The sequence below is a fragment of the Harmonia axyridis genome, chromosome 1 (assembly GCF_914767665.1).
Source record: "Harmonia axyridis chromosome 1, icHarAxyr1.1, whole genome shotgun sequence".
NCBI classification, from domain to species: domain Eukaryota; kingdom Metazoa; phylum Arthropoda; class Insecta; order Coleoptera; family Coccinellidae; genus Harmonia; species Harmonia axyridis.
The window spans coordinates 72617314-72640992 of record NC_059501.1 but is presented as its reverse complement, the minus strand read 5'-3'; the positions used below and the strand labels follow the sequence as shown (position 1 = coordinate 72640992).

The 23679-nt window shown below is 33.6% G+C and overlaps 2 protein-coding genes across 21 annotated transcripts; both read left to right on the top strand.

The window, feature by feature from the left end:
* The first annotated feature begins 1289 nt into the window (after positions 1-1289).
* On the top strand, positions 1290-17655 carry LOC123677784 (cytoplasmic dynein 1 intermediate chain). 20 transcript variants are annotated; one of them, XM_045615113.1, is made up of 12 exons: positions 1290-1450; positions 1677-1979; positions 2091-2221; positions 3769-3801; positions 5281-5301; positions 7882-7929; positions 10747-10899; positions 11085-11238; positions 13020-13392; positions 14009-14401; positions 15130-15396; positions 16304-17655. In XM_045615113.1, the coding sequence occupies exons 2-12, from the start codon at positions 1684-1686 to the stop codon at positions 16469-16471; spliced, it is 2037 nt and encodes a 678-aa protein (XP_045471069.1). In that variant the 5' UTR covers positions 1290-1450; positions 1677-1683; the 3' UTR covers positions 16472-17655. The 20 variants fall into 20 exon arrangements, with proteins under 20 accessions (XP_045471069.1, XP_045470746.1, XP_045470677.1 ...); XM_045614790.1 differs by having other exon boundaries at positions 10723-10899; XM_045614721.1 differs by having other exon boundaries at positions 3739-3801.
* Positions 17656-18168: 513 nt separating this feature from the next.
* Positions 18169-23426, top strand: LOC123677699 (integrator complex subunit 7). Its single transcript, XM_045614413.1, has 14 exons — positions 18169-18324; positions 18377-18506; positions 18560-18844; positions 18898-19144; positions 19198-19378; positions 19437-19593; positions 19646-19851; positions 19924-20150; positions 20590-20847; positions 21036-21334; positions 21392-21599; positions 21679-21972; positions 22297-22538; positions 23254-23426. Exons 1-14 carry the CDS (start codon positions 18234-18236, stop codon positions 23306-23308), a joined length of 2880 nt encoding a protein of 959 aa, XP_045470369.1. The 5' UTR covers positions 18169-18233; the 3' UTR covers positions 23309-23426.
* Positions 23427-23679: the final 253 nt, after the last annotated feature.

Below are 23679 nucleotides of genomic sequence, written 5' to 3'. Positions count from 1 at the left end.
GCTCAACAAAAGTTCAAAAATATTGCTAAAGGTTCGTCTGGTAAATCTGGAGAATAGGTTGAGTATGGACTTATCGTCTGTTTGGACTGAAAATGAAAACCAAAACAAGAGACTAACACCCAGTTGCAGGAATTTAATGCCGTCATTAAAATTTTAATCCTCTAGCAGGAGGAGCCTACTGGCTACCTGCACCGTTTATTTGAGAATTAAAATTTTAATGTGGCATTAAATTTTAATGAACTTTCTTGCAACTGTGTGAAGAACTGAGAAAAGGCGGAAGCTTCGCAGATCATGGCTTTAAGCGCTCGTTCCCTGAGCAGATCATTCTATCATTTCGTCATAATGTCTGTAATTTTCGAATTTTGAGCTGAGAACGGTCTCAAATGTAAGATTCAACTCATTGATTACAAATCCTTATTCAAATTCAATAATATCCATCCGTCCGTATACTATACACGATCACTCCAGAACGAAAATACGGCCGTTCAGAATTTTGGTTTCTTATTTCAAAACAGCAGATTCAATCGAGATCAAAATTTGCATTTGAATGCAAAATAACACAATGTCAAGCCTCTTGCAAAGTTTTGTGCTGATAAGTATAAGAATTATAAAAAACTCAAAAGAATATCGATAGTAAATACAGGTGATGAAGATGCGTTCCTTCAAATTTCCTGATCAGGGGAAAAATAAGACTCATTTTACTGATTTATTATGTACCTAACCCACCATATTATTGATATTCAAATGTTTTTAAATGAGGAAGAATTCTTCCAGATTTAATGAAATTTGAATTTGGCAGATAAAATAGTAACCATTGTTGACGCAACTTCATGCGTGAACAAAAAGAGAAAGTAACATAAAAAAAATATATATTTTTGTTGTTCAGTATGCTTAGCTAAGTAGTTTTTGATATCTTACATTCATCAGTTGCAGGAACGATCATTAAAATTTTAATCCTTCATTAAACGGTGTAGGTAGCCAATTAGCTCACTCTCTTGGATGATTAAAACTTTAATGACGGCATTAAATTTTAACGAAATTCAACCAAAAACTCTCATTATCTATTAACCCAATTTGTAGAGATGTCTTGAAAAAATATTATAGGAATAGCCCATTCTACAAATTTTTATAGGAGTTATTCAAAAGAAGTGAATAAAGTTATTGCGAAAGGTTATTCAAAATTCCTGATATTTTCAAAGGCATAAATTTGAGACCATTTTTTATAAAATAATTTTTTATAGAATAAAACATAGAAGTTGAAACGTCACTTTGACTATCAAATGTCAAATTATTCACGTCAATGACGTCATAAAAAATAAAGGTGAACAAAATTGAAATGGTGGTTGTGAGTGTCGGGCGTAGTGAATCACGAAAATATCAATAGATATTCCAATTACTATTGAGACATTGTCAAAGTGCAATCTTAAATAGACATACATCCACATAGAACGTAAGTATCAGAGCCTCGAACCCAGTTTTGATGTTTAAGCGCTGCAAATCGATAATCTTTTAGACAAAAAAGGTACATCGAAGTCTATTCTTGCCTTTTTTTTGTGGTTATTGATGTTTGATTGTTCGCAATTCAGACTACCGGTATAAGTGTTTTTGATGTTAATTACCTGCGAACTTTGCTATAGATGATTCATAACATCCCGTTTTAAAATGTTCCATATTAGGACGAAAATGTCAGACAGGAGAGCAGAAATAGAGAGGAAAAAGGCCAAATTGCAGGCTTTGAGGGAAGAAAAAAGCAGGATAAGACGTGAAAAAGAGCAGAAGGATATTGAAGATGCCACTACACGCACTCTTATTGGTGCTGGAGGCGACAGGAAAGAACTGGATGAGATGTTGAGTTCTCTAGGGGTTGCTCCGCTGTCAGATGTACTTTCAAGCATATCTAGTGCCAATTCTTTGACTCCAGAACAAAGTCGGAATCATACGCCTGATGCCTCACTCCAACCAAATAGTCTAACAAATAGGTGAATCCCTACTTTATTTCATATTATTTATTTATTATTTCATATTCACAATTGATACTGTTTTAAATTCAATATTAATTGGCTATCCCAGTAATTACCACATAATTTCAGTGTCCCAAATGCTAAGAAAAAACCTGTACAACTAACTGTTGTGCCTGTACAAACCACAAACATTCCACCTAAAGAAATAGTTTCTTATACAAAGCAAACTCAAACCACCGCTTCGAGTCACGAGAGAGATGGTGAGTTGATTTCTTAACAATGATTTATTCTTCAAATACTGTGTAAATATGAAATAGAGAACATCTTAGAATCTTGAAATTGTAGCTACAATTAAAGGTTTGATTTGGAAGGAGTTATAACTTAGCTACTAACTTTTGGAAATTGAAAATTGGCAGTAAATATGTTTCAATTTTCTTTAATTTAATTCCTGAATTATCGAAGTATTTAAAGAAAAATCCACTTCTTGATGTATCTGCTGAAAAAATTGAATTAGAATACTGTCTAGTTTTTTCTTTGCCAATTTTCATTTTTACGTGGGTTTTTAGATTGATCTGGTAGTTTGGTGGGTATTCAAGAAATTGATAATTTTTTCGCCAAATATTTGATTTAACCTAATATGATTTAAACAGTTCTGAAATGAAAATTGATCAATATAAAAGAATTAACTCCATTATCTCATGTGGAAGGTGTATTTAGACTGAAATTTTGAATTTATTATAGTTACAATTTATCAAGGCATTAATTTTTTGAATATACAATCTGGTATTTACATCTGAATATTTTAATTTGTTTGTTTGGCTGAAGAAAATCAATTGGAAACTTTTTTATATCTAGTGATCTATTAACATTCTCATTGGATTTATAGTTATAGTATGAATTAATTTCATAATACTAAATTAGCTGGATAACAGCAAATATTGTACAAAATTATATGCTTGGGACTTCTGGACTTTAGAAAATAGTGAAGAAGAAACTTAGTTATAAGCACCTGAATAAATTAAACATATTTCAAATAAATTCTCAACTCAGAAATAATTTCTAATTAAAATATTTCAGAATTTTAAGGGAATATCCAATTCATTTTAACAGAAGTACAGTAGAATCCGCTTATAATGAATTCAATGGAAATAACCTACACCACGTTAACCAGACATCATATATAATCTTAAAAAAAATAAAAGGACCTTAAATTTTTGTTATGGATTTAATTTAATAGAAAGGCATTTTTACGTGCCTTTTGATGAAAAATTGAAAGAATTTCAGTTTACATTAAAAATACATATTAAATATAAATAAAAACATACTTTTTTCAATATTTTTTACAAGAAATAAAATTATTTCCATTTGCTTTTGTTCTCTCTTCATATTCTAATAACAGTCATTGAATCCAAAAACTGTTAGAAGGAGTTTCAAATGAAAACTAAATGTCATATTGAGTCATAATAAACGGAATCTACTGTTTAAAGTAAATAGTGATGAAACGATTCTTTAACTCATTATTGAAGAGATATCTTAAGAGTACATAAAATTCGTTTTGCACTTTCTGTCCACGTTAACTAATTTTATATTAACTATTAGTTGTTTCAAAAAAATTTGCCTTGAAATTTTTACCATTGGATTTTCGTGTGATGATAAGAGACTGTCTTGATTGCAAAATTTTTGGACTCTTAATAAATTCATTTCATCATATTTTTGGTTTAAAATAATGGAAAGTTTTTACTTCTTGTGATATGTTATTATATGCGTTGCTAACAAGGATCTTCTTCATCTTCTACCCCACTTAAAGGCTACATTGAGGACTGGTGGAGACCTCGAAAAGGTATAGTGCACGTCAAAAACAAGTATATAGATGGATGTTTTTGTTCGAAAGTATATTGCACTATTGAATGTATATAAATTAGCACTCATGCCTGTCAGAATGCTTTTTGGTAAATGACGTAATTCTAATTTCTAACCTCAATTTGCTTTTAATTGTTTAGACTATAGGAAGATTCCATTTTTGTTCTACTTCAAGTTTATATGAATTCTGCAGTTGATAGCATGTGAGATCAATTTCAAACTGTTAGGTGGAATTAAAAGAAATTGAACTCAAATATTAACAATATTTCAAAAATAAATAATAACTGGGGATGAAGATCGGTTGAGATATAAGACATAAAAAAGAAGCATGATAGAAACCTTTCCCTATTATATTAACAGTACGATAAAATGATATGCTCCTGTATATAGGTAATTGATAAGTTGTAAATAATAACTTATTTATTATCAAGTTTTTGATATTTCATTCATATGTATTAATCTTGTTGAGTATTGAGAAACCTGTTATATTTACCTAAAAGAAATATTTTTTATTTGAAAACAAATGGCAAGATTATGTCATATTTTCTTGTAAGATTGAAAAGTAGACGGGGCAAAAATAAATTAATTTCAATCAGTGATCAGTGAACTCCACAGATAATAAGTTGATGAATTATGAAAGGGTCCTTTTTTTGTGATAACTTTACATTTTGGTCTATTATTTCCAATAATGAACCCTTGGAATTGTTCAAGAAAAAAGATATTAATACCACTGAAATTTTCACAGTTTACGTTTTGGAATGTGCAAATTCAAAAATCTAAAAAACCCCTCACCTTCAGAGCTTTTCACAGAAAGTATAAGAGCTTTTGAATGATTTTTTGATCCCCTTTGTTTATAATATATATTTGACTATGATTTAAGGATTTTGAAGGGAAATTTTCTCAGAAATTTGTCAGCACATTATAATAAAAAAATATATTGCCATGATGCTACTGAATATATTATTTTATTCAGTTTAATGTTAATTACCTGCTTTTGAATAGTCAATTAAACACCGTCATTAGAAACCTACATGTCCAAATAAAAGAAAATCATATTAACTACATTATTTTATTAACTCAAATTCATAGCAGTCATAGTTTTGAATTTTTGAAATTTTCATTTGGGTTTTGGGACTAATGGCATCGATTGCAATCCCACTGTTGAACATTCATTGGCATTTTTGTATTCATATTTTAATTTTTTTTTTTCACACGTCGAGATATTCTGTATTTGAGTAGGAAATAATAAACCATAGTGTAAAAATTGCATTGTTTTGTGAATTTTTGGAGATACAAGTCAAATCTTGTTTTTTTTATATTGAAGGGATATCAATATCAAAGTTTTTCATCAAACAATAAATATTTGGATGGAACAAATATTATGATTACTGCTTGAAATATTTGTAGTTGAATTAGCTACAGAATAGCTGAAATAATTTTTTATATCCTTTCTTCCCAGCTCATGCGACAGACTATTACGGTAAGTCTATGATTTACATTTAGAATATTCCTATGCTTTTAGCAATTTCCTTTCAATTACCCATTTTTCCATCACCAAAACAACACTGTCATTTATCAAGTAGTATTGGCAATAAGTAGTATTTTGCATTTTGATTAGTTGGGATGAACATGCTGAACCATTAATAGCGTGATACAGACAATAGTTCAAATGTTTCAATATTTCAATTTCGAAATAAATATTGATTGAAAAACCCGGTCAAAAAGGGGTTGAGATCTAGGAGAATACTTCATGCAGGCAATTCCCCAAGGGTCTGTTAAGGGGCCAATTTTTCTCGATTCAATAGTTGCTGGGCATGAATTGTTTCCCTAAATCTCGCCTTTTTTATGTAATATATTTATTGCTTATATTTAATTAACGGAAGGTATAATATGCAGATAGGAAATCGATTCGACGAAATGTATAATGTCAAAATTTTGTAAGATATGTGTATATAAACTTGGATTTGGAATTCTTCGCCTATTTCATGTGTTGGGTTGATAAATTAACATAGTTTTGCAAGCTTGTAAATAAGTGTATGGGAAAGAACGTTTGCTGATTGTGAATCAACTGGTTTTTCAAATTTTTTTTGTCTTGCATCTTTTAAATGATGTATTTTTACAAGCAGTAGCAATATTTCATTCAAAAATTTGAAAAAGAGTTGTTCTAACCACAACCAAAACAATTTGCATTCTCTCAAAGAAGTCTTAATTAATTCAAACCCCCTTATGGAAAATTTGAATTATTGTGATTTTAAATTATTAGATATTCATTATTATTTATACCGCTTGTAAATGAACACCCTTTCATAAGTATATCTTGAATGCTATTCAACTTCTTTAGTGCAGCTTTCAATTCTTTGATCAAAATTTACACTTGTACAGGGTGTTCCACATTTGAGGTTTCAGTGGGTTTCTCGGTAATTAGGAGATATTGATGTGGTTTTCGCGAAACCTCACTACTTTTTGATGAAACCCAAAATTCCTCAAACATATTTGCTCTAACTTCATTAAAAAGTTGCTGAAATCGTCTTGTTCAAATTGCCTATGAATTTTGGAGTGTCCATACATGTTCATTATGATTGTTCATGCCGTTTTTAATGAAACAAACCGTCTCAGATCACATGACCTGGCTGACTAATACTGTCGATGGCCAATTGGCCTTTGGTCAATAAATTGCGTTTGTTGTTGTTTCGGATCACATGTCTTGCGAAATAAATAATCATTTTGTGCATGTTGTTGAAGTAACCGTAGACAAAATTCTCGTTGTTATATCAACTGATGTTTTCGTAAGTCTGCCTATTTTTAATTAAAAAAATCCAATCCTATGTTCATAAAAAAACACTATGTTCAGAATGAGCACAACTATCACCTGCTTCAAGAAGAGCCTATATGGTCGATGTCTTCTAAAAAAAAAAAAAATTAAAATCACGCTGTATGATAAAAAATATAGCATCTAGACTAGAGCAAATCTGTTGGTGGTATTTTGGGTTTTATCCAAAAGCACGTTATCATGAAAACTGCGTAGGTTTATATCTACTCATAATAGAGAAATCCGAAAAAACCTACGAATTTGGAACAACTTGTTCACCACAACGCTATCAACATATATATGATCTGTCAATTTGAAAAGGTAAACCTTTAATATCTCGGCCCAGTGCAAAATAATAAAAAAATAGAAAAAGAGGTAAACTTTGGTTCGAAGGGGAATATTTTATACGGTTGGTTCCAATCAATTTGTATCAACCCTGTGAGCGTGATAATAGCCACCCCTAAAATATTAAATGGGAAGGGGGGAACAATAACAAACACGAACTGAGTCGAAGTGTTGACTGTTTTAATTTTTCTACAACTCGAAGCTGTTTTACACAACAGACATCTAAAGGTGTCAAGTCTGGGGAGCGTGGTGGCCATTCAATTACCCCTCTTCCACTAATCCATTTCTCTCATGATCAGTGAGCCATTGGCTATTCTACTTTTTTTATTTTTCGGAAGTACATACTAACAAAAAAAAAGCAAGTGTATGGCATTTTTGACAAGGCCATCGATGTTTATCACACAACCCCTTCTCTCAATTAAGATTTTTGGGGTTGCTGTCATCACACTCACAGGGTTGATGAAATTGATTGGAACGAATCATATAAAATGTCCCCCTACAATCCAAAGTTGAACTCTTTTTGGATTGTTTTTTGTTATTTTGCATGGTATCTTTTCAAATCGATATACTGCATATCAAGGAAATGTGTATCATCCAACAAGATGAAATTTTCATGTTGCCCATTTTCTATATTGAATATTCGGCAAATAAACAGTGTATTCTTTCCCGTACCGGCTTTAACAAAAAAATAAACACCCTAACACACAATTAACAGCATGCACTTTCACGTCTCGTATAAAAAATTGTTTGTGAGATATCGAACTGTGTAAAGCTCTTGTTTTTTGTGTCGAATTTTGACTGGTTGTTTTGAGAGTAAAATCGAAATTGTCGCATACTGAATTTTTTGTTTACCCTTGAAAAAAAATTAATTCTATTCCTACTGATACATGTTTCTTTCCTCTCAAGACGAATACAATCTAAATCCGGGTTTAGAATGGGAGGACGAGTTCACAGGTAGGTGGCTTTCCGATCCTCGTCCAAAAGAACTAATTGGCACCATTTTCTTTGCACCCGCTTCTGTAGCCAAAGACCTCAGTCTTCTTTTGACCCGCTTGCGCTTTTGGTAACTGGCCATCGTGATATTTGGGGAAATTGTAACATTCAATCGAATGAGTATCGGAAATAACTTTTTTTATTATTATTGAAATCGTTCAAATTTGCTTAATCTTGAAATGTTTATAGTTTATATCGTTCATCCGTGAAGTTTATTCCTTCCATCTAATGTTTTTTCTGTTGGATTGCCGATTAGGTATTTTTACAGTGTAATTTGCATATGGTCTATGCCAATTTCACCGATGGATTAAAATCAAAGAGAGGCACAGGCATTGGGGTATAAGAATCTAACATGAGGATCTCCAAAGTCCTGGGAAGTGAGCCCTCTATTTTTAGAAACCGAGACACTAGCTGTCTAGAAGTGCGCTCAAGATTGTCTTGAAAGAAACCTCAAAGGGGCGCATGGATCCAAATCAAAGAGAGAAACAGGCATTGGGGTACAAGGACCTAAAATGAGAACCTCTTAACTCCAGGGAAGTGAGCCCTCTATTTTACAAACCAAGACACTAGCTGTCTGCGCTCAAGATTGTCTTAAAACAAACCTCAAAAGGGGCGCATATTTATATCACTAAGGATAGCCAGGCCACGCTGAGGTTCCTGAAATCATATAACCAGGTCTCTGCTGACATGGGAGTGTCGTAATACCATAAAGCAACTGGTCAGAGGCAATGAAGTAACTCTGCTATGGGTACCGGGGCATTGTGGTGTTGAAGAAAATGAAAAAGTCGATGAACTTGCGAAAAGAGCATCAAGTTAAACACCTGTTGACCCCTTTCTGTGGTCTTGGAAAAGACCATAATGAGAGTTAGACAATAGACTAACCCTCTTACGAAACACTGCTTGTCTTGCTCAGGCAAAGAAATTTATGGTGCTTTCACCGACTTATACCAGAAAGCTCTTGAAACTGCCACAAGCTGAGCTTCGGGTGATGGTGGTACTGCTGATAGGACACTTTCGGTGCAAATATCTTTTGTACCGCATGGGTAAGTATTTTATTGCATATTCAGATGTATTTTTCAATTCTACGCTCATTTTATGTATGGTCTCCTATGGCTATCTTGATTAGTTCTCGGGTGATTCTCCAATTCTTGAAAAAATAACTGTTGAAGGACAACTTTTTTTTCTAAGAAATGCTGAATAACTCGAGAACTACTGAAGATAGCTATATGAGCTCACACAAAATGAGTGTATAATTGAAAAATACATCTGAATATGCAATAAAATACAGGATGTTCCATTTGAAATCGATACGTTTACCTTGAAATAGATATTTGACTTACTGAAAGTAAGGTAGTCCATATATAAATTGTCCTGTAACAATCCGACAAAAAAAATTTTAAGGACTCACGGTATTTTCGATTATTTTCCATCGGAGGAGGTGATCTAAATAGTTTAAAATTGTAGGTATCTGAAAATTCATTCAATGTGGCAATTAACAATAATAATTTTCATATAAAATGCGTTAATTCTATCCAGGAGTGTAGCAATGTTATTTGATAATTCTTTCTCTTTTTTGTTTCACCCCTCATACATTACTTTTGTAATTTTCTGCCAACCTGGAAAATATATTCTCATACCATAGTTAAGAATAAATGTTTAACTGAATGTTGGGATCATTAACGAAAAAATCAGATTTCAAGAATGAAATTTAAGTTCATTAACAACGAATTCGCGTGGTCTTAAAAAAAAATTAAATCTGGTCATGTTACTAAAAGTTAATCCATTTTCCCGCTTGGTGTAGTTGTAGTAGTCATCTTCCATAAATGCATGTACTAACTATCGTCATCGTCACAAAACGGTAGACTGCTAAACGGTTCTTAACAATGATACATTTAAAAAATGGGGCATGGACGACGATATTTTAAAATTTTTAATGAAACTAGTTTTTTCCTCTTCTATCCTTCACTGTCTTCCTTAATCGTTTTGCTATTCCTACTGTTGTCGAGTAAGCACCAGTGTGATAAAGAAGCTACCTATCTTAAGTTCGGTTGTTTTCTATCGAAAGTTAATGAAAAAATTTGCAATTGTCTTCAGATTTTAGCAATAAAAAAATTACATATACAGAGTTTTATTTTATTGTGTTTTCATAAAATTAAAATCCACATTGTACTGTCATTCAGTTGCTAAAGAGTTTTATTATAAATAATAGGCTAATTGCTAGTATTATTATTGACTTCCTCATAGATCAGACTTTTAAGAATAATATTCATCTCTAAAAAATTCAAACTTAATATCAAATGCTGAGAAAAAAATTGAATTGGTCCATGACTTACCATGATGTCAATTTGAAGTAAACGCGTGTGTATAATAATATATTGTAGTTATTCCGAGAATTTGAGCAAATTGATCTTCTTTATAGAATGAACATCATTGAATAATATGAGAGGATTTCAAATTTTGTCAAATAGCCTACTTTCACTGTGGTTCAATGAGTTCTACTCTTTAGTCGGTTTACAATACAAAGTTTAAATCAACAACAATTCTAGTATGTCATTACATTATACTCACGAACTTCATCAACTACTCACTGTTGCTGAACCACCTCACTGTTGCTTGCTCGGCCTAACCTCGAAATCTGCTCGATTAGTTGTACCAACATTGCAGTCACGGTAAACTTAAGAACTTTAGACGAATGAGAGTGTGGTTGTGTGCGTGAATGTGTGAGAGATAGAACGTACCCCTTATTCACCACAGTTTTGACCTATGACGATGGCCAAGGTGAAGACGAGGAGAGCAGCCTGCCGCACATGGGGGGTTTCGGCAGTAAGCTTCCTCCCGGAATCCTGCCTCATGGACTACCTCAGGTCAAGGAGGTCCTACCCGCCATCACAGCCGTTGAACAAGAGCAAGCCAAACAGGAGGTCAAAGAAGGTTAGTATTGATTTTATCTTCATTTAAAGATTATGCTCCCTATAGAAATGAATATTGGAAAATATTGTTTTCTCCGGTAAAATCTACTTCTAAGAAAAATTAATATTCTGGTAATGTTCATTTATATTGTTGAGCAATTTTTTATATGGTAATTTAGTGATATTACCACCCTTTTATATTTTCAGTGAGAGAACTGAGCGAAGAAGAGAAACAGATGATCATATTATCAGAGGAATTCCAACATTTCATCGATAAGGCTGGCAGGGTTATGGAAAGGGCCCTTTGTGAGTCCATCGACATCTATACAGATTATAGTGGAGGATTGGGAGAAGACGGGCTGTAGGTTGAATCCATTTTAATTAGAAAGTACCTAGATATTTTCAAGTTTTTCAAATTTTTTTTACCTCCCGAAACTGAAAGATTGGTCAAGCAAATGTTTACTAGACAATGTTAAGCAATGCGTAGAGCATTCTAATCATACTTTGCTCATCGGATAGTTGACAATGGTTTTAACTAATGTTTAAATAGCACTTGCCTTGATCAACCTTTCAGACATCGGTCGTGAGTGAATCTACGATATTTTAATTTTCTTCCTCAATTATGTTCTTGAGATTTTGGTCTCAAAGAATGAGAATCACTTCGCTTAAGAACTTTACATTATTTTTCATTAATCCAACAAGAATAGCATCTAATCAATCAGTAGACTGAGTATTCAATTGGTAATGGCTGGTCGATATCTGTAAAGCCTATAATCTGGTCATTCTGGAATTGTGAATGTTTTTACCCTGACTTGCTCACCTCTCTTATTTCAAATGGAACTTGGAATATTTTCATATTTTTGTAATCTCCAATGAACTTCTATAAAGATATTAGGAAATGTCAAAAGAAATAACCAGTTTTTCAGATTATGTTCAGCAACCATAGTCTTATCGATTTTTTTGTTTTTTATATGTTTCTTATTTGCACTTTGAATTTTGCAGACGAAAACACTTGATAATTACTGAATAACTTGCAAGGAATCTTCTTCTTCTTTTAGCTAGGGAGTTCCCTGTTTGCTTGGCCTTGGTCTATTCTATTTATTCATTCATTCAAACTTGGTCTATTCTGCAGATGATGAAAACCAGCTTTGAGTCCATCTTTTTGGTGGTCTACCAGGCTTTCTCCTTCCTCTGGGTTGTTCATTCTTGCAGATGTATGCTATTCTATCTGACTCCATCCTATCAACGTGGTCTCTCCAATCCCTCCTTCTCTGTCTACTCCACTTGACAACATCCTGTACACCAGTTCTCTGTCTTATTGACTTGTTGGTCTGTCTATCCCTCAATGTCACCCCTGAAATTCTTCTCAGGATCCTCATTTCTATCGTTCTGAGCTTTTGTTTGGTTCTCTCTGTTTCCGCACGGGTTTCTACGGCGTAGGTCATAATTGGGCACACCATTGCTTTGTAAAGCCTCACCTTTGTTTCCTGGCGCATGTACTTGTTCTGCCACACCATTGTGTTCAGATATCCAGTTATCTGTGCCGCCTTAGTGGCCTGCTGTTGGACTTCCGAATAGAGATCTCTGTGACTGGTGATTTCAACTCCGAGATATTTGAAGCTCATTGTTTGCTGAATGACGACACCCTCTAGTTCTAATTTACATCGAACAGGTTCCTTACTTATCACCATGCATTTAGTTTTGTCACTGGATATCTTCATGTTGTGTTGTTTGCTGGCAATATTGAACAGATGTAGCAGCCTCTGGAGGTCATCCTCACAACCCGCCAAAAGAAGCGTATCATCTGCATAGCAGACGATGTTTATATTGTGGCTCCCTATGCTGAATCCCTTCTTCCCTCTCAGAGCGTATATCATGCGGTCCATTATCAGACTAAACAGGAAGGGGCTCAGCGAATCTCCCTGTCGAATACCCATATTCGCAAGGGATCAATTAATTGAATTCATTGGATATCTCATCTGAAATAAAGTGCCATTCCGCTTTAATATTTTGAAGGGCTGTGTTCTTCCGACAGAAAATAAATAATTTCCTGAATGGCTTATTATAGGTTCTCAAGATGTCGATCTAAGCCCCTGTATAGGGTGTGTTGCGACCCTGCTAAACTGGTTCATAATTTTTAAGGGACGAAAAATCTCATCAGTGCATCTCCCTCAACCGCACCTTCTTCGACGAGAGGTGGACGAAGAACAGGGTGGTTACGGCACTGGACTGGTGTCCCCAATATCCCGAACTGCTCCTGGCAGCTTACAACAACAACGAGGACGCACCCAACGATCCGGATGGTGTAGTGTTGATATGGAACACGAAATTTAAAAAGAACACCCCGGAGTACATTTTCCACTGTCAGAGTTCCGTGTTGTCCACCACCTTTGCGAGGTTCCACCCCAATCTCATATTGGGCGGTACTTATTCTGGTCAGATAGTCCTTTGGGACAATAGGGTACAGAAGAGGACGCCAATACAGAGGACGCCACTGTCCACTACAGCACACACGGTAAGATTATTTTGTCTTATTGTAAAAGGTTGGTTTTCAATTTTAAAGTTAAGAATTCGCCCATGTCGTTCTTTGAATTGCCAAAAATTTGTATGCAAAATTTCATGTAGTTCGTATGTGCCCCTTGGGGCATGAGAAAGTAACAAACGCACATTTGGATTTATTGAATTGATCTGGATTAAAAAAGTTTTTGGTAAAGTCGAACCAAAATCACTTGAAAATCGCTAATACAATGTTTGAATCAGGTCCTTACACCTAAAAAAATTACTTGAAAGTTGGACCAATTCTGTATATTTGATATATTTGTGTGCTTGTCAAGATTATAACATGTTGATAGAGTGTAATTTTTTTTTCTGATCACTGTGATGATTTTCAGGATGAAAGAATGCATGTTTGGTCTTCAAACTCCAAACCTTCACTCGCAAAATTCATTTTAGAGTACTAAAAACAGCTTTGGTCCTCTTGTCCGTCTGACAAGTGTTCGCAAACACTCATAACAGCTTTAACATTTCAATTTGCATCATTTGTATATACAGTTAAAGGGATTTTCATGAATTTGTGACAAACAGTGTGGAATATCAAAATCAACTCTTATTCAACTTTAATTTTTTTTCAGCATCCAGTTTACTGCATGAGCGTTGTTGGCACAACGAACGCACACAACTTAATCAGCATATCCACAGACGGAAGGCTGTGTTCGTGGTCCCTGGACATGCTGGGGCAACCGCAAGAGATATTGGACCTTCACAAGGTACAGTCTAAGCCTGTGGCTGTGACCTGTCTGGACTTCCCCCACTCGGACGTGAACAATTTCGTGTTGGGCGGAGAAGAGGGCGTGGCTTATTCGGCCTGCAGGCACGGGGCTAGAGCTGGGATCACGGAACTGTACGAAGGCCATCAGGGTCCGATAACGGGTATCAGCGTCAACGCTGTTCAGGGAGGCATAGACTTTTCTCATATGTTTTTGACGTCCTCCATAGATTGGACCATAAAACTCTGGAGTCTCAAGGTGAGATTATTGTTGTAACAATTGAATCAATAATTCTTTTCGTTCATGTATCTAGTGCCATTGTGAATGTTAGAATTGAAGTATGAAACGATCATTATTGAAAGAGAGTTTTTTAACAAATAATCCGAAAAAATTTATATTTCAAGAGCCCAGGGCAGACATCTAGTTGTCGCAAAAATAAAATGGCTAATGTTTGCTTGAACAAGTCCAATGGCATCAAGTATTTGCCAATACAAAACAGTCTTGTGTAGCTATGAGTTTGAAACGTCAATCTAAAACTCTCTAGTACAATTCAGTTAAACAGTTATCTTTTTCTGGGTTCACACTACTTACAATTGCAGAACAATTATGTGGTTGCCAATTTCACGATAGACAAACCAACTCAATATAAAAAAATTCAATCTCTGTCGAAGTTTGTAATTCCATGCAAATTTTAAGTTTTTGGAACTATTATTGAAATTCATGGAATATAAATGAATATCATTCAGTGATTTTTGCATTGAAAAATGTTGGTCAGTAGAACTGTATGTATCTCAAATTTGACAGAAAATAGATAAATCCGTGAGAGTGGAGATCCCAATACCAACATATAATAATGAAATATAACCAAGAATTCTGGGTTAAACTGTGATATTCTCATATGATTTTGTTCTACAAGGTATGGCAGAATGAACAGATTTGCCTTAGAATTAGAGAACAAACTATTTATCGCTAAATTGTGCTTGCAGGAAACGAAACCTATTTACTCTTTTGAGGATAATGGAGATTACGTGCTAGATGTAAAATGGTCACCGACGAATCCAGCGCTCTTTGCCGCTGTCGACGGTAGTGGAAGGTTAGATTTGTGGAATCTGAATCAGGATACCGAAGTTCCAGCGGCTAGTGTGGTAGTAGAGGGATGTCCCGCATTGAATAAAGTATCTTGGACGCCATCCGGCACACATGTTACAGTAGGCGACAACCAGGGTAGGATATGGGTTTACGAAGTGTCTGAGGTAAGCAGTTTTTTCACTTTTTCAAATATTTTGTGTTGGGGTGGCCTTTGATTTCCTTTTTTTGTTTGCTTTAGTTGGGAAGCACTTTTTCTCTGTGATGTAAAATTTTGTTTTAATACGTTGAAGGCCTAGTAAGGCTACCATATTTGGACCATAAAGTTGCGAATCAAAGAGAATGTTGCTGCTGTAACGCGAAGTGTTCGCCGTTCTCAACTTGTTGGTCTTTGTCCTTCGTCTGTGTGAAAAATTTGATGTAAATCTTAGCTCATTTGCCTATAAAATGCAGTTTGTCAAGAATTGAAGCCAAATAATCATCTTTTATGTCGGATATTTGCTGATTGAAGTAATTTGAAACTGGCCAAAGATATAAAAATATTTTTCTATTTTTTGACATCCTCACGCCTTAACAATATTGAATGTAAATTTTCTTTAAACAATACAAGAGTACTGAGCCGTACTTGGTACCACTCTCAAATTTGTCTACAATATGACGAATAGTGAGCCGATTAACTGAATAATGTCGTGAATGTGAATTATTCTTGAATTTCTCACAATATTCACAATTGAGCACTGATTTTGACAAAACAATTAAATAATTTACAAACGTTCTTGAAGCGTGCATCTTTTTATAATTAAATGGCATAACCTTCTAAGTACAAACGACATAAGAAATGTCAAAAATTAATACAGTGTTGCCATTATAACCATTTTGAATTGTATCTTGTATATTGCAAATCCCTTTATATCCATCTGATATTTTTTTCTTTTGTTTAATTCATCTCCCTCTCGATTACAATATTTCAATGCTTCAAAAGTCCTATTTATTATTTACATTTTATCATTTGTTTATTATTTACATTTTATCATTTGTTTATTAATTACATTTTGTCATTTGTGAATTTTTCAGAATTTCGCCCATCCGAGGCACGATGATTGGAACAAATTCCTTTATACAACGCAAGAACTGAGGAACAACCAAGTAGAAGAAGAGATAGAAAAATCACAGAATCTCTCAATCACTAACACCTCTCTACCAAATCTAAGTTCTATAACTTCGTCTCCTTCGCTTAGATAAATAAATAAACTAATTTTAGCTTATGGAAATATACTAAATTAATTTTATTTATTATTGTCCGGCTTAAAGTGTCATACATAAATAAATATGTTTAGCCGATAGAAAAGGACGAGGTCGTTATTGGCAACTATTTTCTGGCCTATTTTATTCTCAACTAACTTTTCTATTACCAAAACTCATTTCAAAAACGCTCATATTTTTTGTATGAAGGAAAGGGTGAATGAGAACTAAATTGAATAAGTGCAATTTGAAAGTAGGAATTTTCCAAATGGAGACAGTTATTTAATTTTTTTTTTTTTTTTCATAGTTGAGTTTGTTGACGATGATATTAAGGGAGTGCCTTTTGAAGGGAAACGAGCCCTATACTTGAATGTTTGTGGGTTAATAAAGATGATGAGTATTTTTGTGATACCTTAAGAATTAAATGATTTTTTCGAAGATGATAGGCGATAAGTAGCTAGCCTCATGAAGACCAATGAAAAAAGGTGAAAACATTGAAAAATTCCTACTTTATGTTAGTTGGAACCAATTAAGAAATCAATTCAAATTGGTTTGCTTCATTCGATATTACTTTTACCAAATGAAGAATCCAGTATTTAATAAGTAAGTTGTATTTGTATTTCATTCAGTTTGTCATCTCGAAAAAGAAAAAGTGATGAAGATCTTGGAGTTTTTGAGATGATATTCCTGAATGTTTTTCAAGTAAGAAGCTTCAACCACTTAATTTTTTTATTGAAAATTTCTGCTTGTACATAGCTAACTTATTATTGTTATTTTTATTGATTTTTTTTATATTGTTATTCTATATTGCAGAATAAACAGTGTGAATAAATTTATGCTAGGTCAAGTACTAAATTTGTTGTAATTATTCTTTGTATCCTGTGGATATAGCGGTGTAAAGTATCTGTTGGAATACATAGATTGGAATCAATTGTTTTTTTTTCTATTCTGTCTACAGAGTGTTGTGATCGATAATTTTAGAATAGTTACCTCTAAATTTGGCGAAAAAGAACGTATTTTCTTATACTCTTGTTTGTTTCAATTTTCCTCTTCAATGAAACTTTTATTCATTTCGTACCCTACTGACCTACTAACTCGTCTTTACTATTTTCTAACTGCTTCTTCTCTGAACAAGAATGAGATTATGTATAAATAGCAAGAATAAAAACAAATAATTTATCGAATAGTTTTTTTATTTCTATATTTTTTTAAGCTTATGATTTTATATAGATATGATTGGCTCAATTACACTGCAGGATTTGAAGTTAGTGTTCAGTATCATGTAAGATATTTCAAATTTTGGAATACATTATTCGAAGAAAATTTAAAAAGGGGCGTTTCACTATGAAAAATTTTATTCAAAGAATATAAAAAATGAGAAAAGCACGAACTTGCGATATTTCACGGGAGGGGCAGCAAAATAGCGACGCCACTGGCGTAAGGGCATTATCAAAGACTAGTAGTCTGTGGCATTATCATGTATGGCTTAACAAAATTATTTTACGGAAACAATACAGGTTTGAAAATATTCGTCGTTTGTTATTTTCCCCCATATAACATCTAAATTACTTTTTTTGGTGATGATCTCAGTAGCCGATGCCATAAAGGAAATAAAAATATTAACTCGATGTTATAATTATAAACCATAGTAGACCAACTATAACAATAGTTTAATTATTAGTCGGCGTTATAAATTTGACAGTTAAATATAACCTCAACTTCTACTGAAAACAAAAATAAGATTCCTTCGAGTATTATCAAAATGATGGGAATAAGAATGAATGCCTTCGGTGAATCGGGACTAGGAGAACCAGAACAAGATGCTAATTCTGCCCTTACAGAGTTAGATAAAGGTAAATCTGTATAAAATGATTTTTCTGTATGTTCACCACGAATCTTTTGTAGGTTTACGTTCTGGCAAAGTGGGTGAACAATGTGAAGCTATAGTAAGATTCCCTAAGCTCTTTGAGAAATATCCATTTCCTATACTCATAAATGCGTCGTTATTAAAACTTGCAGATGTATTTCGTATGGGGTATGTATTGTAAAAAAATGCTGTTGAAATTAGTTCCATCAGTTAACTTTTAGGAACAACTTTCTTCGACTTTGCGTTCTTCGAGTGTGCCAGCAGAGTGACAAACATTTGGATAAAATCTCAAACGTAGACGAGTTTGTCAGGAGAGTATACAGTGTATTGCACTCTAACGATCCAATAGGGAGAGCTATAACTTTAAGAACATTTGGAGCAGTAGCAGCCATTATTCCAGAGAGACAACAGATTCATCATAGTATTAGAAGAAGTTTAGATTCACATGATAATGTTGAAGTGGAAGCTGCTATATATGCTGCTGTTCAATTTGCTGCTCAATCAAAGTGAGAAGAAATCATAATCAACCAATTAATTTTTAACAAACCTTTTTTTCTAGAACATTTGCAGTCAGCATGTGTAACAAAGTTTCTGACATGATTCAAGGTCAGACCATTCCAGCTAATATGAAGTTGCAACTGATTCCAATTTTGCAATATATGCATCATGACACGAGTACAGCAGCAATGGTTAGAGATCTATGTCTGAAATTGTTACCAAGCTACCCTTCCACAGATTTTGTTCTTGTTACACTCAACACATTGACACAACTAGCTGCTACAACTCTTGTAGATATACCAACACAGGTAAATTTATTGATTGATTCAAAATAATTTATTTAAGTTATACTTTGTTTTAGATCTATCTTCTAATTCATTATTTGAAAATTCATCCAAGTTGGGAAATACAATCAAAGTGTCTACATTATTTATATCAGTTGGCAAAACCTGGTTCGCATTTGTGGCCCCCCGGAGCTATAAATGATATAATAGATCTTGCTGAAAATACATCTAAAATGAAATTTCTGACTTTAACTTTGCGTAAGTATAGAAATATTATATTAATCCTAGATATATTTAATGTTTTTATTTTCAATAGGAGTTATTCAAGTGTTAACGGAATCTCCAAGAATGTGTCATGACCACATATCGCTTAGATCAAAACTAAGAATGCTTTGCAGTAAAAACAGCTACTCACCTCATCCATCCATTGCTGCTCAGTCAATTCAAATATTGACCCAAATCTTATGTTACTGGTAATTATAACATTGATCTCTTAAATTCTGACTGAAAATCTTAATATTTCAGTTATAAAGAAGGTATTGATGTTGTTGGTGCTGGTCAAGTCATATCGGCTCTTGAAACCTTGATTTTACTCTTAACATTCAGTAATGAGAAGAAACCAACTGAATTGAAAATTGCTTTGAAATGTGCGGTTAGATTGTGCGAGTCAAAGCAGGAGTATTGTGAAACATTTGTTGAACTGTTGGGTACCAGGTTGGACAATATCAACAGTAAGTTAATTATTTTAGAATGATTGCTAGTTATGAGATTGAGAAAATAGAGTTGACTTTATTCTTTTAAAGGTGATTATATAATTATTCTTTGTGAAACTCTTGGTGCTATTGGAGGATTGAAATCTGATGCTCTGCTTACACTCGTAAGCGATATTCTTTCTCTACTTCATGCTTTAGCAGATATCCAAAATCCTACTTCACAACAAATCCAAACCAAAATTATGTTGTGTACATTAATTTTTCAAACATTGAGTGGATACACTTGGAACAAAGACACTGAAGATTCAATATTTAAGGTAAGGAAGTGTCCTTCATCAGATGATACTTGAAAATTCGTTTTAATAACCCTTTATTTCACTATGCCTTTTTTCATATTTTTTGGTCCATTTCTGGACTGAACTTTTCACACTATGAACTTCTCTTACACTACGCCTTTTCTGACAATTATTTCGCACCTAATTACAGAGTTGCAAACTTTGAAAATATTTTTGAGATTATGTTTTTTTCATACATTTTTGAGATACTAATTCCACATTTTCTCTATTAATAAAGTTTTACAAGCAACAAACATAAAGAAAAATTACTAAAATGTTACTTATAATTGTTATGAGCACTCTCCTTTTTAATTCAAGTTATTTTATACTTAGTGATATTAGAAGAGTTACACCCTGGAATAATTTAAATATTAAAGTGGAATATGTGTGCATATGTAAATGATCCTCTTTAATCCTATAGGTAGTCGCAAACAATAACTTGTGGTCAAACTATTGTATAGCAAGAGCTGCAGTGAGATATGGCCATCACAAAATTGCAATAAGCATATTTAGTGACCTAAAAGAACAAGTTAGTTCAGAACATTTTCATTTCTGGCTGGTGTGTCTCAAAGAAATGTCTGAAGCTGAAGCAGAACTTTATGGAGAAGATCCCAATTCCTTGGTCACTAGGTTGGATAGTGCCATCATTCATTATAATAAAGCCCTAGCGGCTCTCAAGGTAATAACTGTGGGACATTATTTAACTTTTTGAAGATATTAATGATGCTTTTAGTATTTTTTAATGAAGTTTGAGACACTAATTATTTATGTATTTATGGTCTATCTTATTTTCAAAATGTATGCTCTTGAGACTCCATTCTAACAATCATAATAGGATATTATTACTTGTATTGTTTTGTCTTTCAGGCAGCTAGTACACCGTCTCATACCCTTCAGTTTCAAACCGAGTACATGAAGATACGAACAGAGTTCCTGCAATGTCTGGTGCAATTGATATATACATGTAATATTCTATGTATTGTACCTCCACCTGCAATAGCTGCCACTATTGTACAGAATACCAGGGACGAATTCCAAAGAAACGGTTATATCACAAATCAACTGAGGAAGTGCGCTGTGGAGTTCAAAAACTGCGGAGAACTATACTGGAAGCTGTACCAGACAGCTTTCGATTCTGATCCAGCAACACTGGAAAATATGCAAATGTAAAATCGAAATTATCGCTTTTTGAAACCAGTGGATTCATGCATTTCAAATTTCAGATTACAACAGCTCTGCGGCTTGGTGGAACAATGCGTTAACAGCATTTGTCATAGCAGCGGAGTGAACATTGCAAAGGAAGAACCTATCGAATTTTGTTTGCAAAGTATTAGACTTGAGTCCCAACAGTTAATCAAAGCTTGTCAAAATGCCGCCCAAATTTCAAATGCAATTACGCAAGATGCAAACGTTGCTACCATAACTCACAAAGTGAGTGAAGCTCGAATACTGATTATTAAATTTTAAATCTTAGAAACAGGAGTTTTGAATAACTTTTTCAATTTTTCAGCAAGTAGACCTTCTGAAAAAAGTTGTGGAGGTGCTGGCTAATGCTTCTCTTCCCATACCAAGGTATTTCTTCCAAGTTCTTCAAGCTACCAGTTTAAAACTGGCAATTTCTCCTCAGCCAAGGGTTATGGGTGAATTCATTAGCGTACAGGCTGGATCTCAATTGGCGGTGAAAGTGGAGGGAGTTATTCAGCATGGTAGTAAGCCGGGACTATTTAGGAAAATAAAGGAAGTTGTCGTGATGGTTACATCCCAATTTCAAAACAATCCAAAAGGAAAAGATGCAGAAACGAAGGTATTATAATTTTCGCACAAAGATTCTTCAAATTCGCTCAAAATATTTCGACCAATACATTCGTTTATCATCAAATGATAATTGGTATGAATTATTCGAGTTCTTCATGGTTCTAATATTTAAAAGCATCTTTAAAATAATGTATCTTGTTCTTAATGGTCTAACCTCTAACCTTCGAGAATATCAATAAATAGTCCAAATTTGTTATACTTTCAAATAGCCTATTACAATTTCAATACTGTTAATAGTAGTTATTATATATTTTTTCAATTGAAATCTTCTTCATACAGACTTTATAATAATTTATGTTTTTAAATCCATCAGAATCTGGAAACAAGTTTAGTATTGACTCAAACAGTAAGTCCGCACAAAGACTTTTTCACTGCCCAGTTTTTGTTGGCTTTTCCAAGAGGTGGCCAGTACCTTTTAGTGGTAGATGCTTCTGTGATAGATGAGCAAAGTAACACCTGGAAGACGGGACCTCGATCTTCCTTAACTGTTAAAATACCAGAAGAGCCCAAACCAGTCCCAATATCAATACCGGGAGCTCAGATGAATTCTAATGTGTAAGTTGGACTGTATTTTAAATACTTTCAAGTGAAAAACAACGTAAGTATTCATATTGAAAGTTTAAATCATGATGAATATGAAGATTTTCAAGTTCAAAGTGGTCATAACATTCTACACTCTAATCCACATAATTTTATTTGCGTTTAACAAACGTTGATAACATTGTTGTCAAAACGTTCACTATATGCATATTAGATGGATTTGAATGAAGGTTCATCGGGTGTTTTTGCTTTGTGCAGCTACAATTTTTTACAGACCCAAAGTTATTCCTCTTTGTTGATTCGAGCCAGAGTTCGCAAAAACTTATTCTAGAAATGTGGGAATATTCATTATCTACATAAACAATATTAGGTACTCTTGCATTTAGCAGAATAGAGTGTATTAGTGATATCTGTGGAAAAGGTACATTTAATTGAAAAATCGACGTTATACTAAATGTGGAATACATAGCAGCAGTACTTAGTGGTAATTGAAATTCAAATTTCAAAGAGCTGTCTTGATATACAGAATGCTCTTTTTTACCTACAACAGTTTTTTCTTGAGTTGAGTAAATAAATAAACTTAAGGTTTGCAGGAGGATAGAGAAATCTTTAAATTCGGAAAAAGCAAATTGACATGTACCTCACAGATGATTTGCGACCATTGAAGTATAATTCAATATTGAATTTTCGTGCTTCTTTTTAAAATAAACACATTGAATTTTTTTTTCAGGATTGAGGTGCCAGAGACCATTCAACTTATGAGGCCACATCAAAAAAATATTTGAATAGTTTGTAAGGCAATTTATGTATGACTTCAAATATATGAATTATAATTTTTGAATCCGAAAGCACACAGTTGATATTTTATATATTTTAGAAATAAAACTAATACAAAAATATGAATTAGAACCTTTTATTCCAAACATCATTTGTAAAGGGAGTATGTATTATAGCAGAACAATCTTTATTATTTCCTCCAAAATAGCGGTTGTACATATTTCATTAAAAAAGTGAATCAACTAAAAAAAATTCTCTTTCAATATTACTTCTTTTAGTGCTTTTATCAGGGCCGGCGCAGGCAATTTTGGCGCCTGAAGCAAAGAATTTTTTGGCGTCCCTGCTGAAAAAGTATCAATAAACAACCCCCCTCCCCCCC

Coding starts and splice junctions, on each gene's coding strand:
- LOC123677784 (XM_045614523.1), top strand. CDS start 1,663: ATGTTCCATATTAGGACGAAAATGTCAGACAGGAGAGCAGAAATAGAG. Junction 10,900..11,084: donor CAAACAGGAGGTCAAAGAAG/GTTAGTATTGAT, acceptor TTATATTTTCAG/TGAGAGAACTGAGCGAAGAA. Junction 15,397..16,303: donor GGGTTTACGAAGTGTCTGAG/GTAAGCAGTTTT, acceptor TGAATTTTTCAG/AATTTCGCCCATCCGAGGCA.
- LOC123677699 (XM_045614413.1), top strand. CDS start 18,234: ATGATGGGAATAAGAATGAATGCCTTCGGTGAATCGGGACTAGGAGAA. Junction 18,845..18,897: donor CAATTTGCTGCTCAATCAAA/GTGAGAAGAAAT, acceptor CTTTTTTTCTAG/AACATTTGCAGTCAGCATGT. Junction 19,852..19,923: donor CAGGTTGGACAATATCAACA/GTAAGTTAATTA, acceptor ATTCTTTTAAAG/GTGATTATATAATTATTCTT.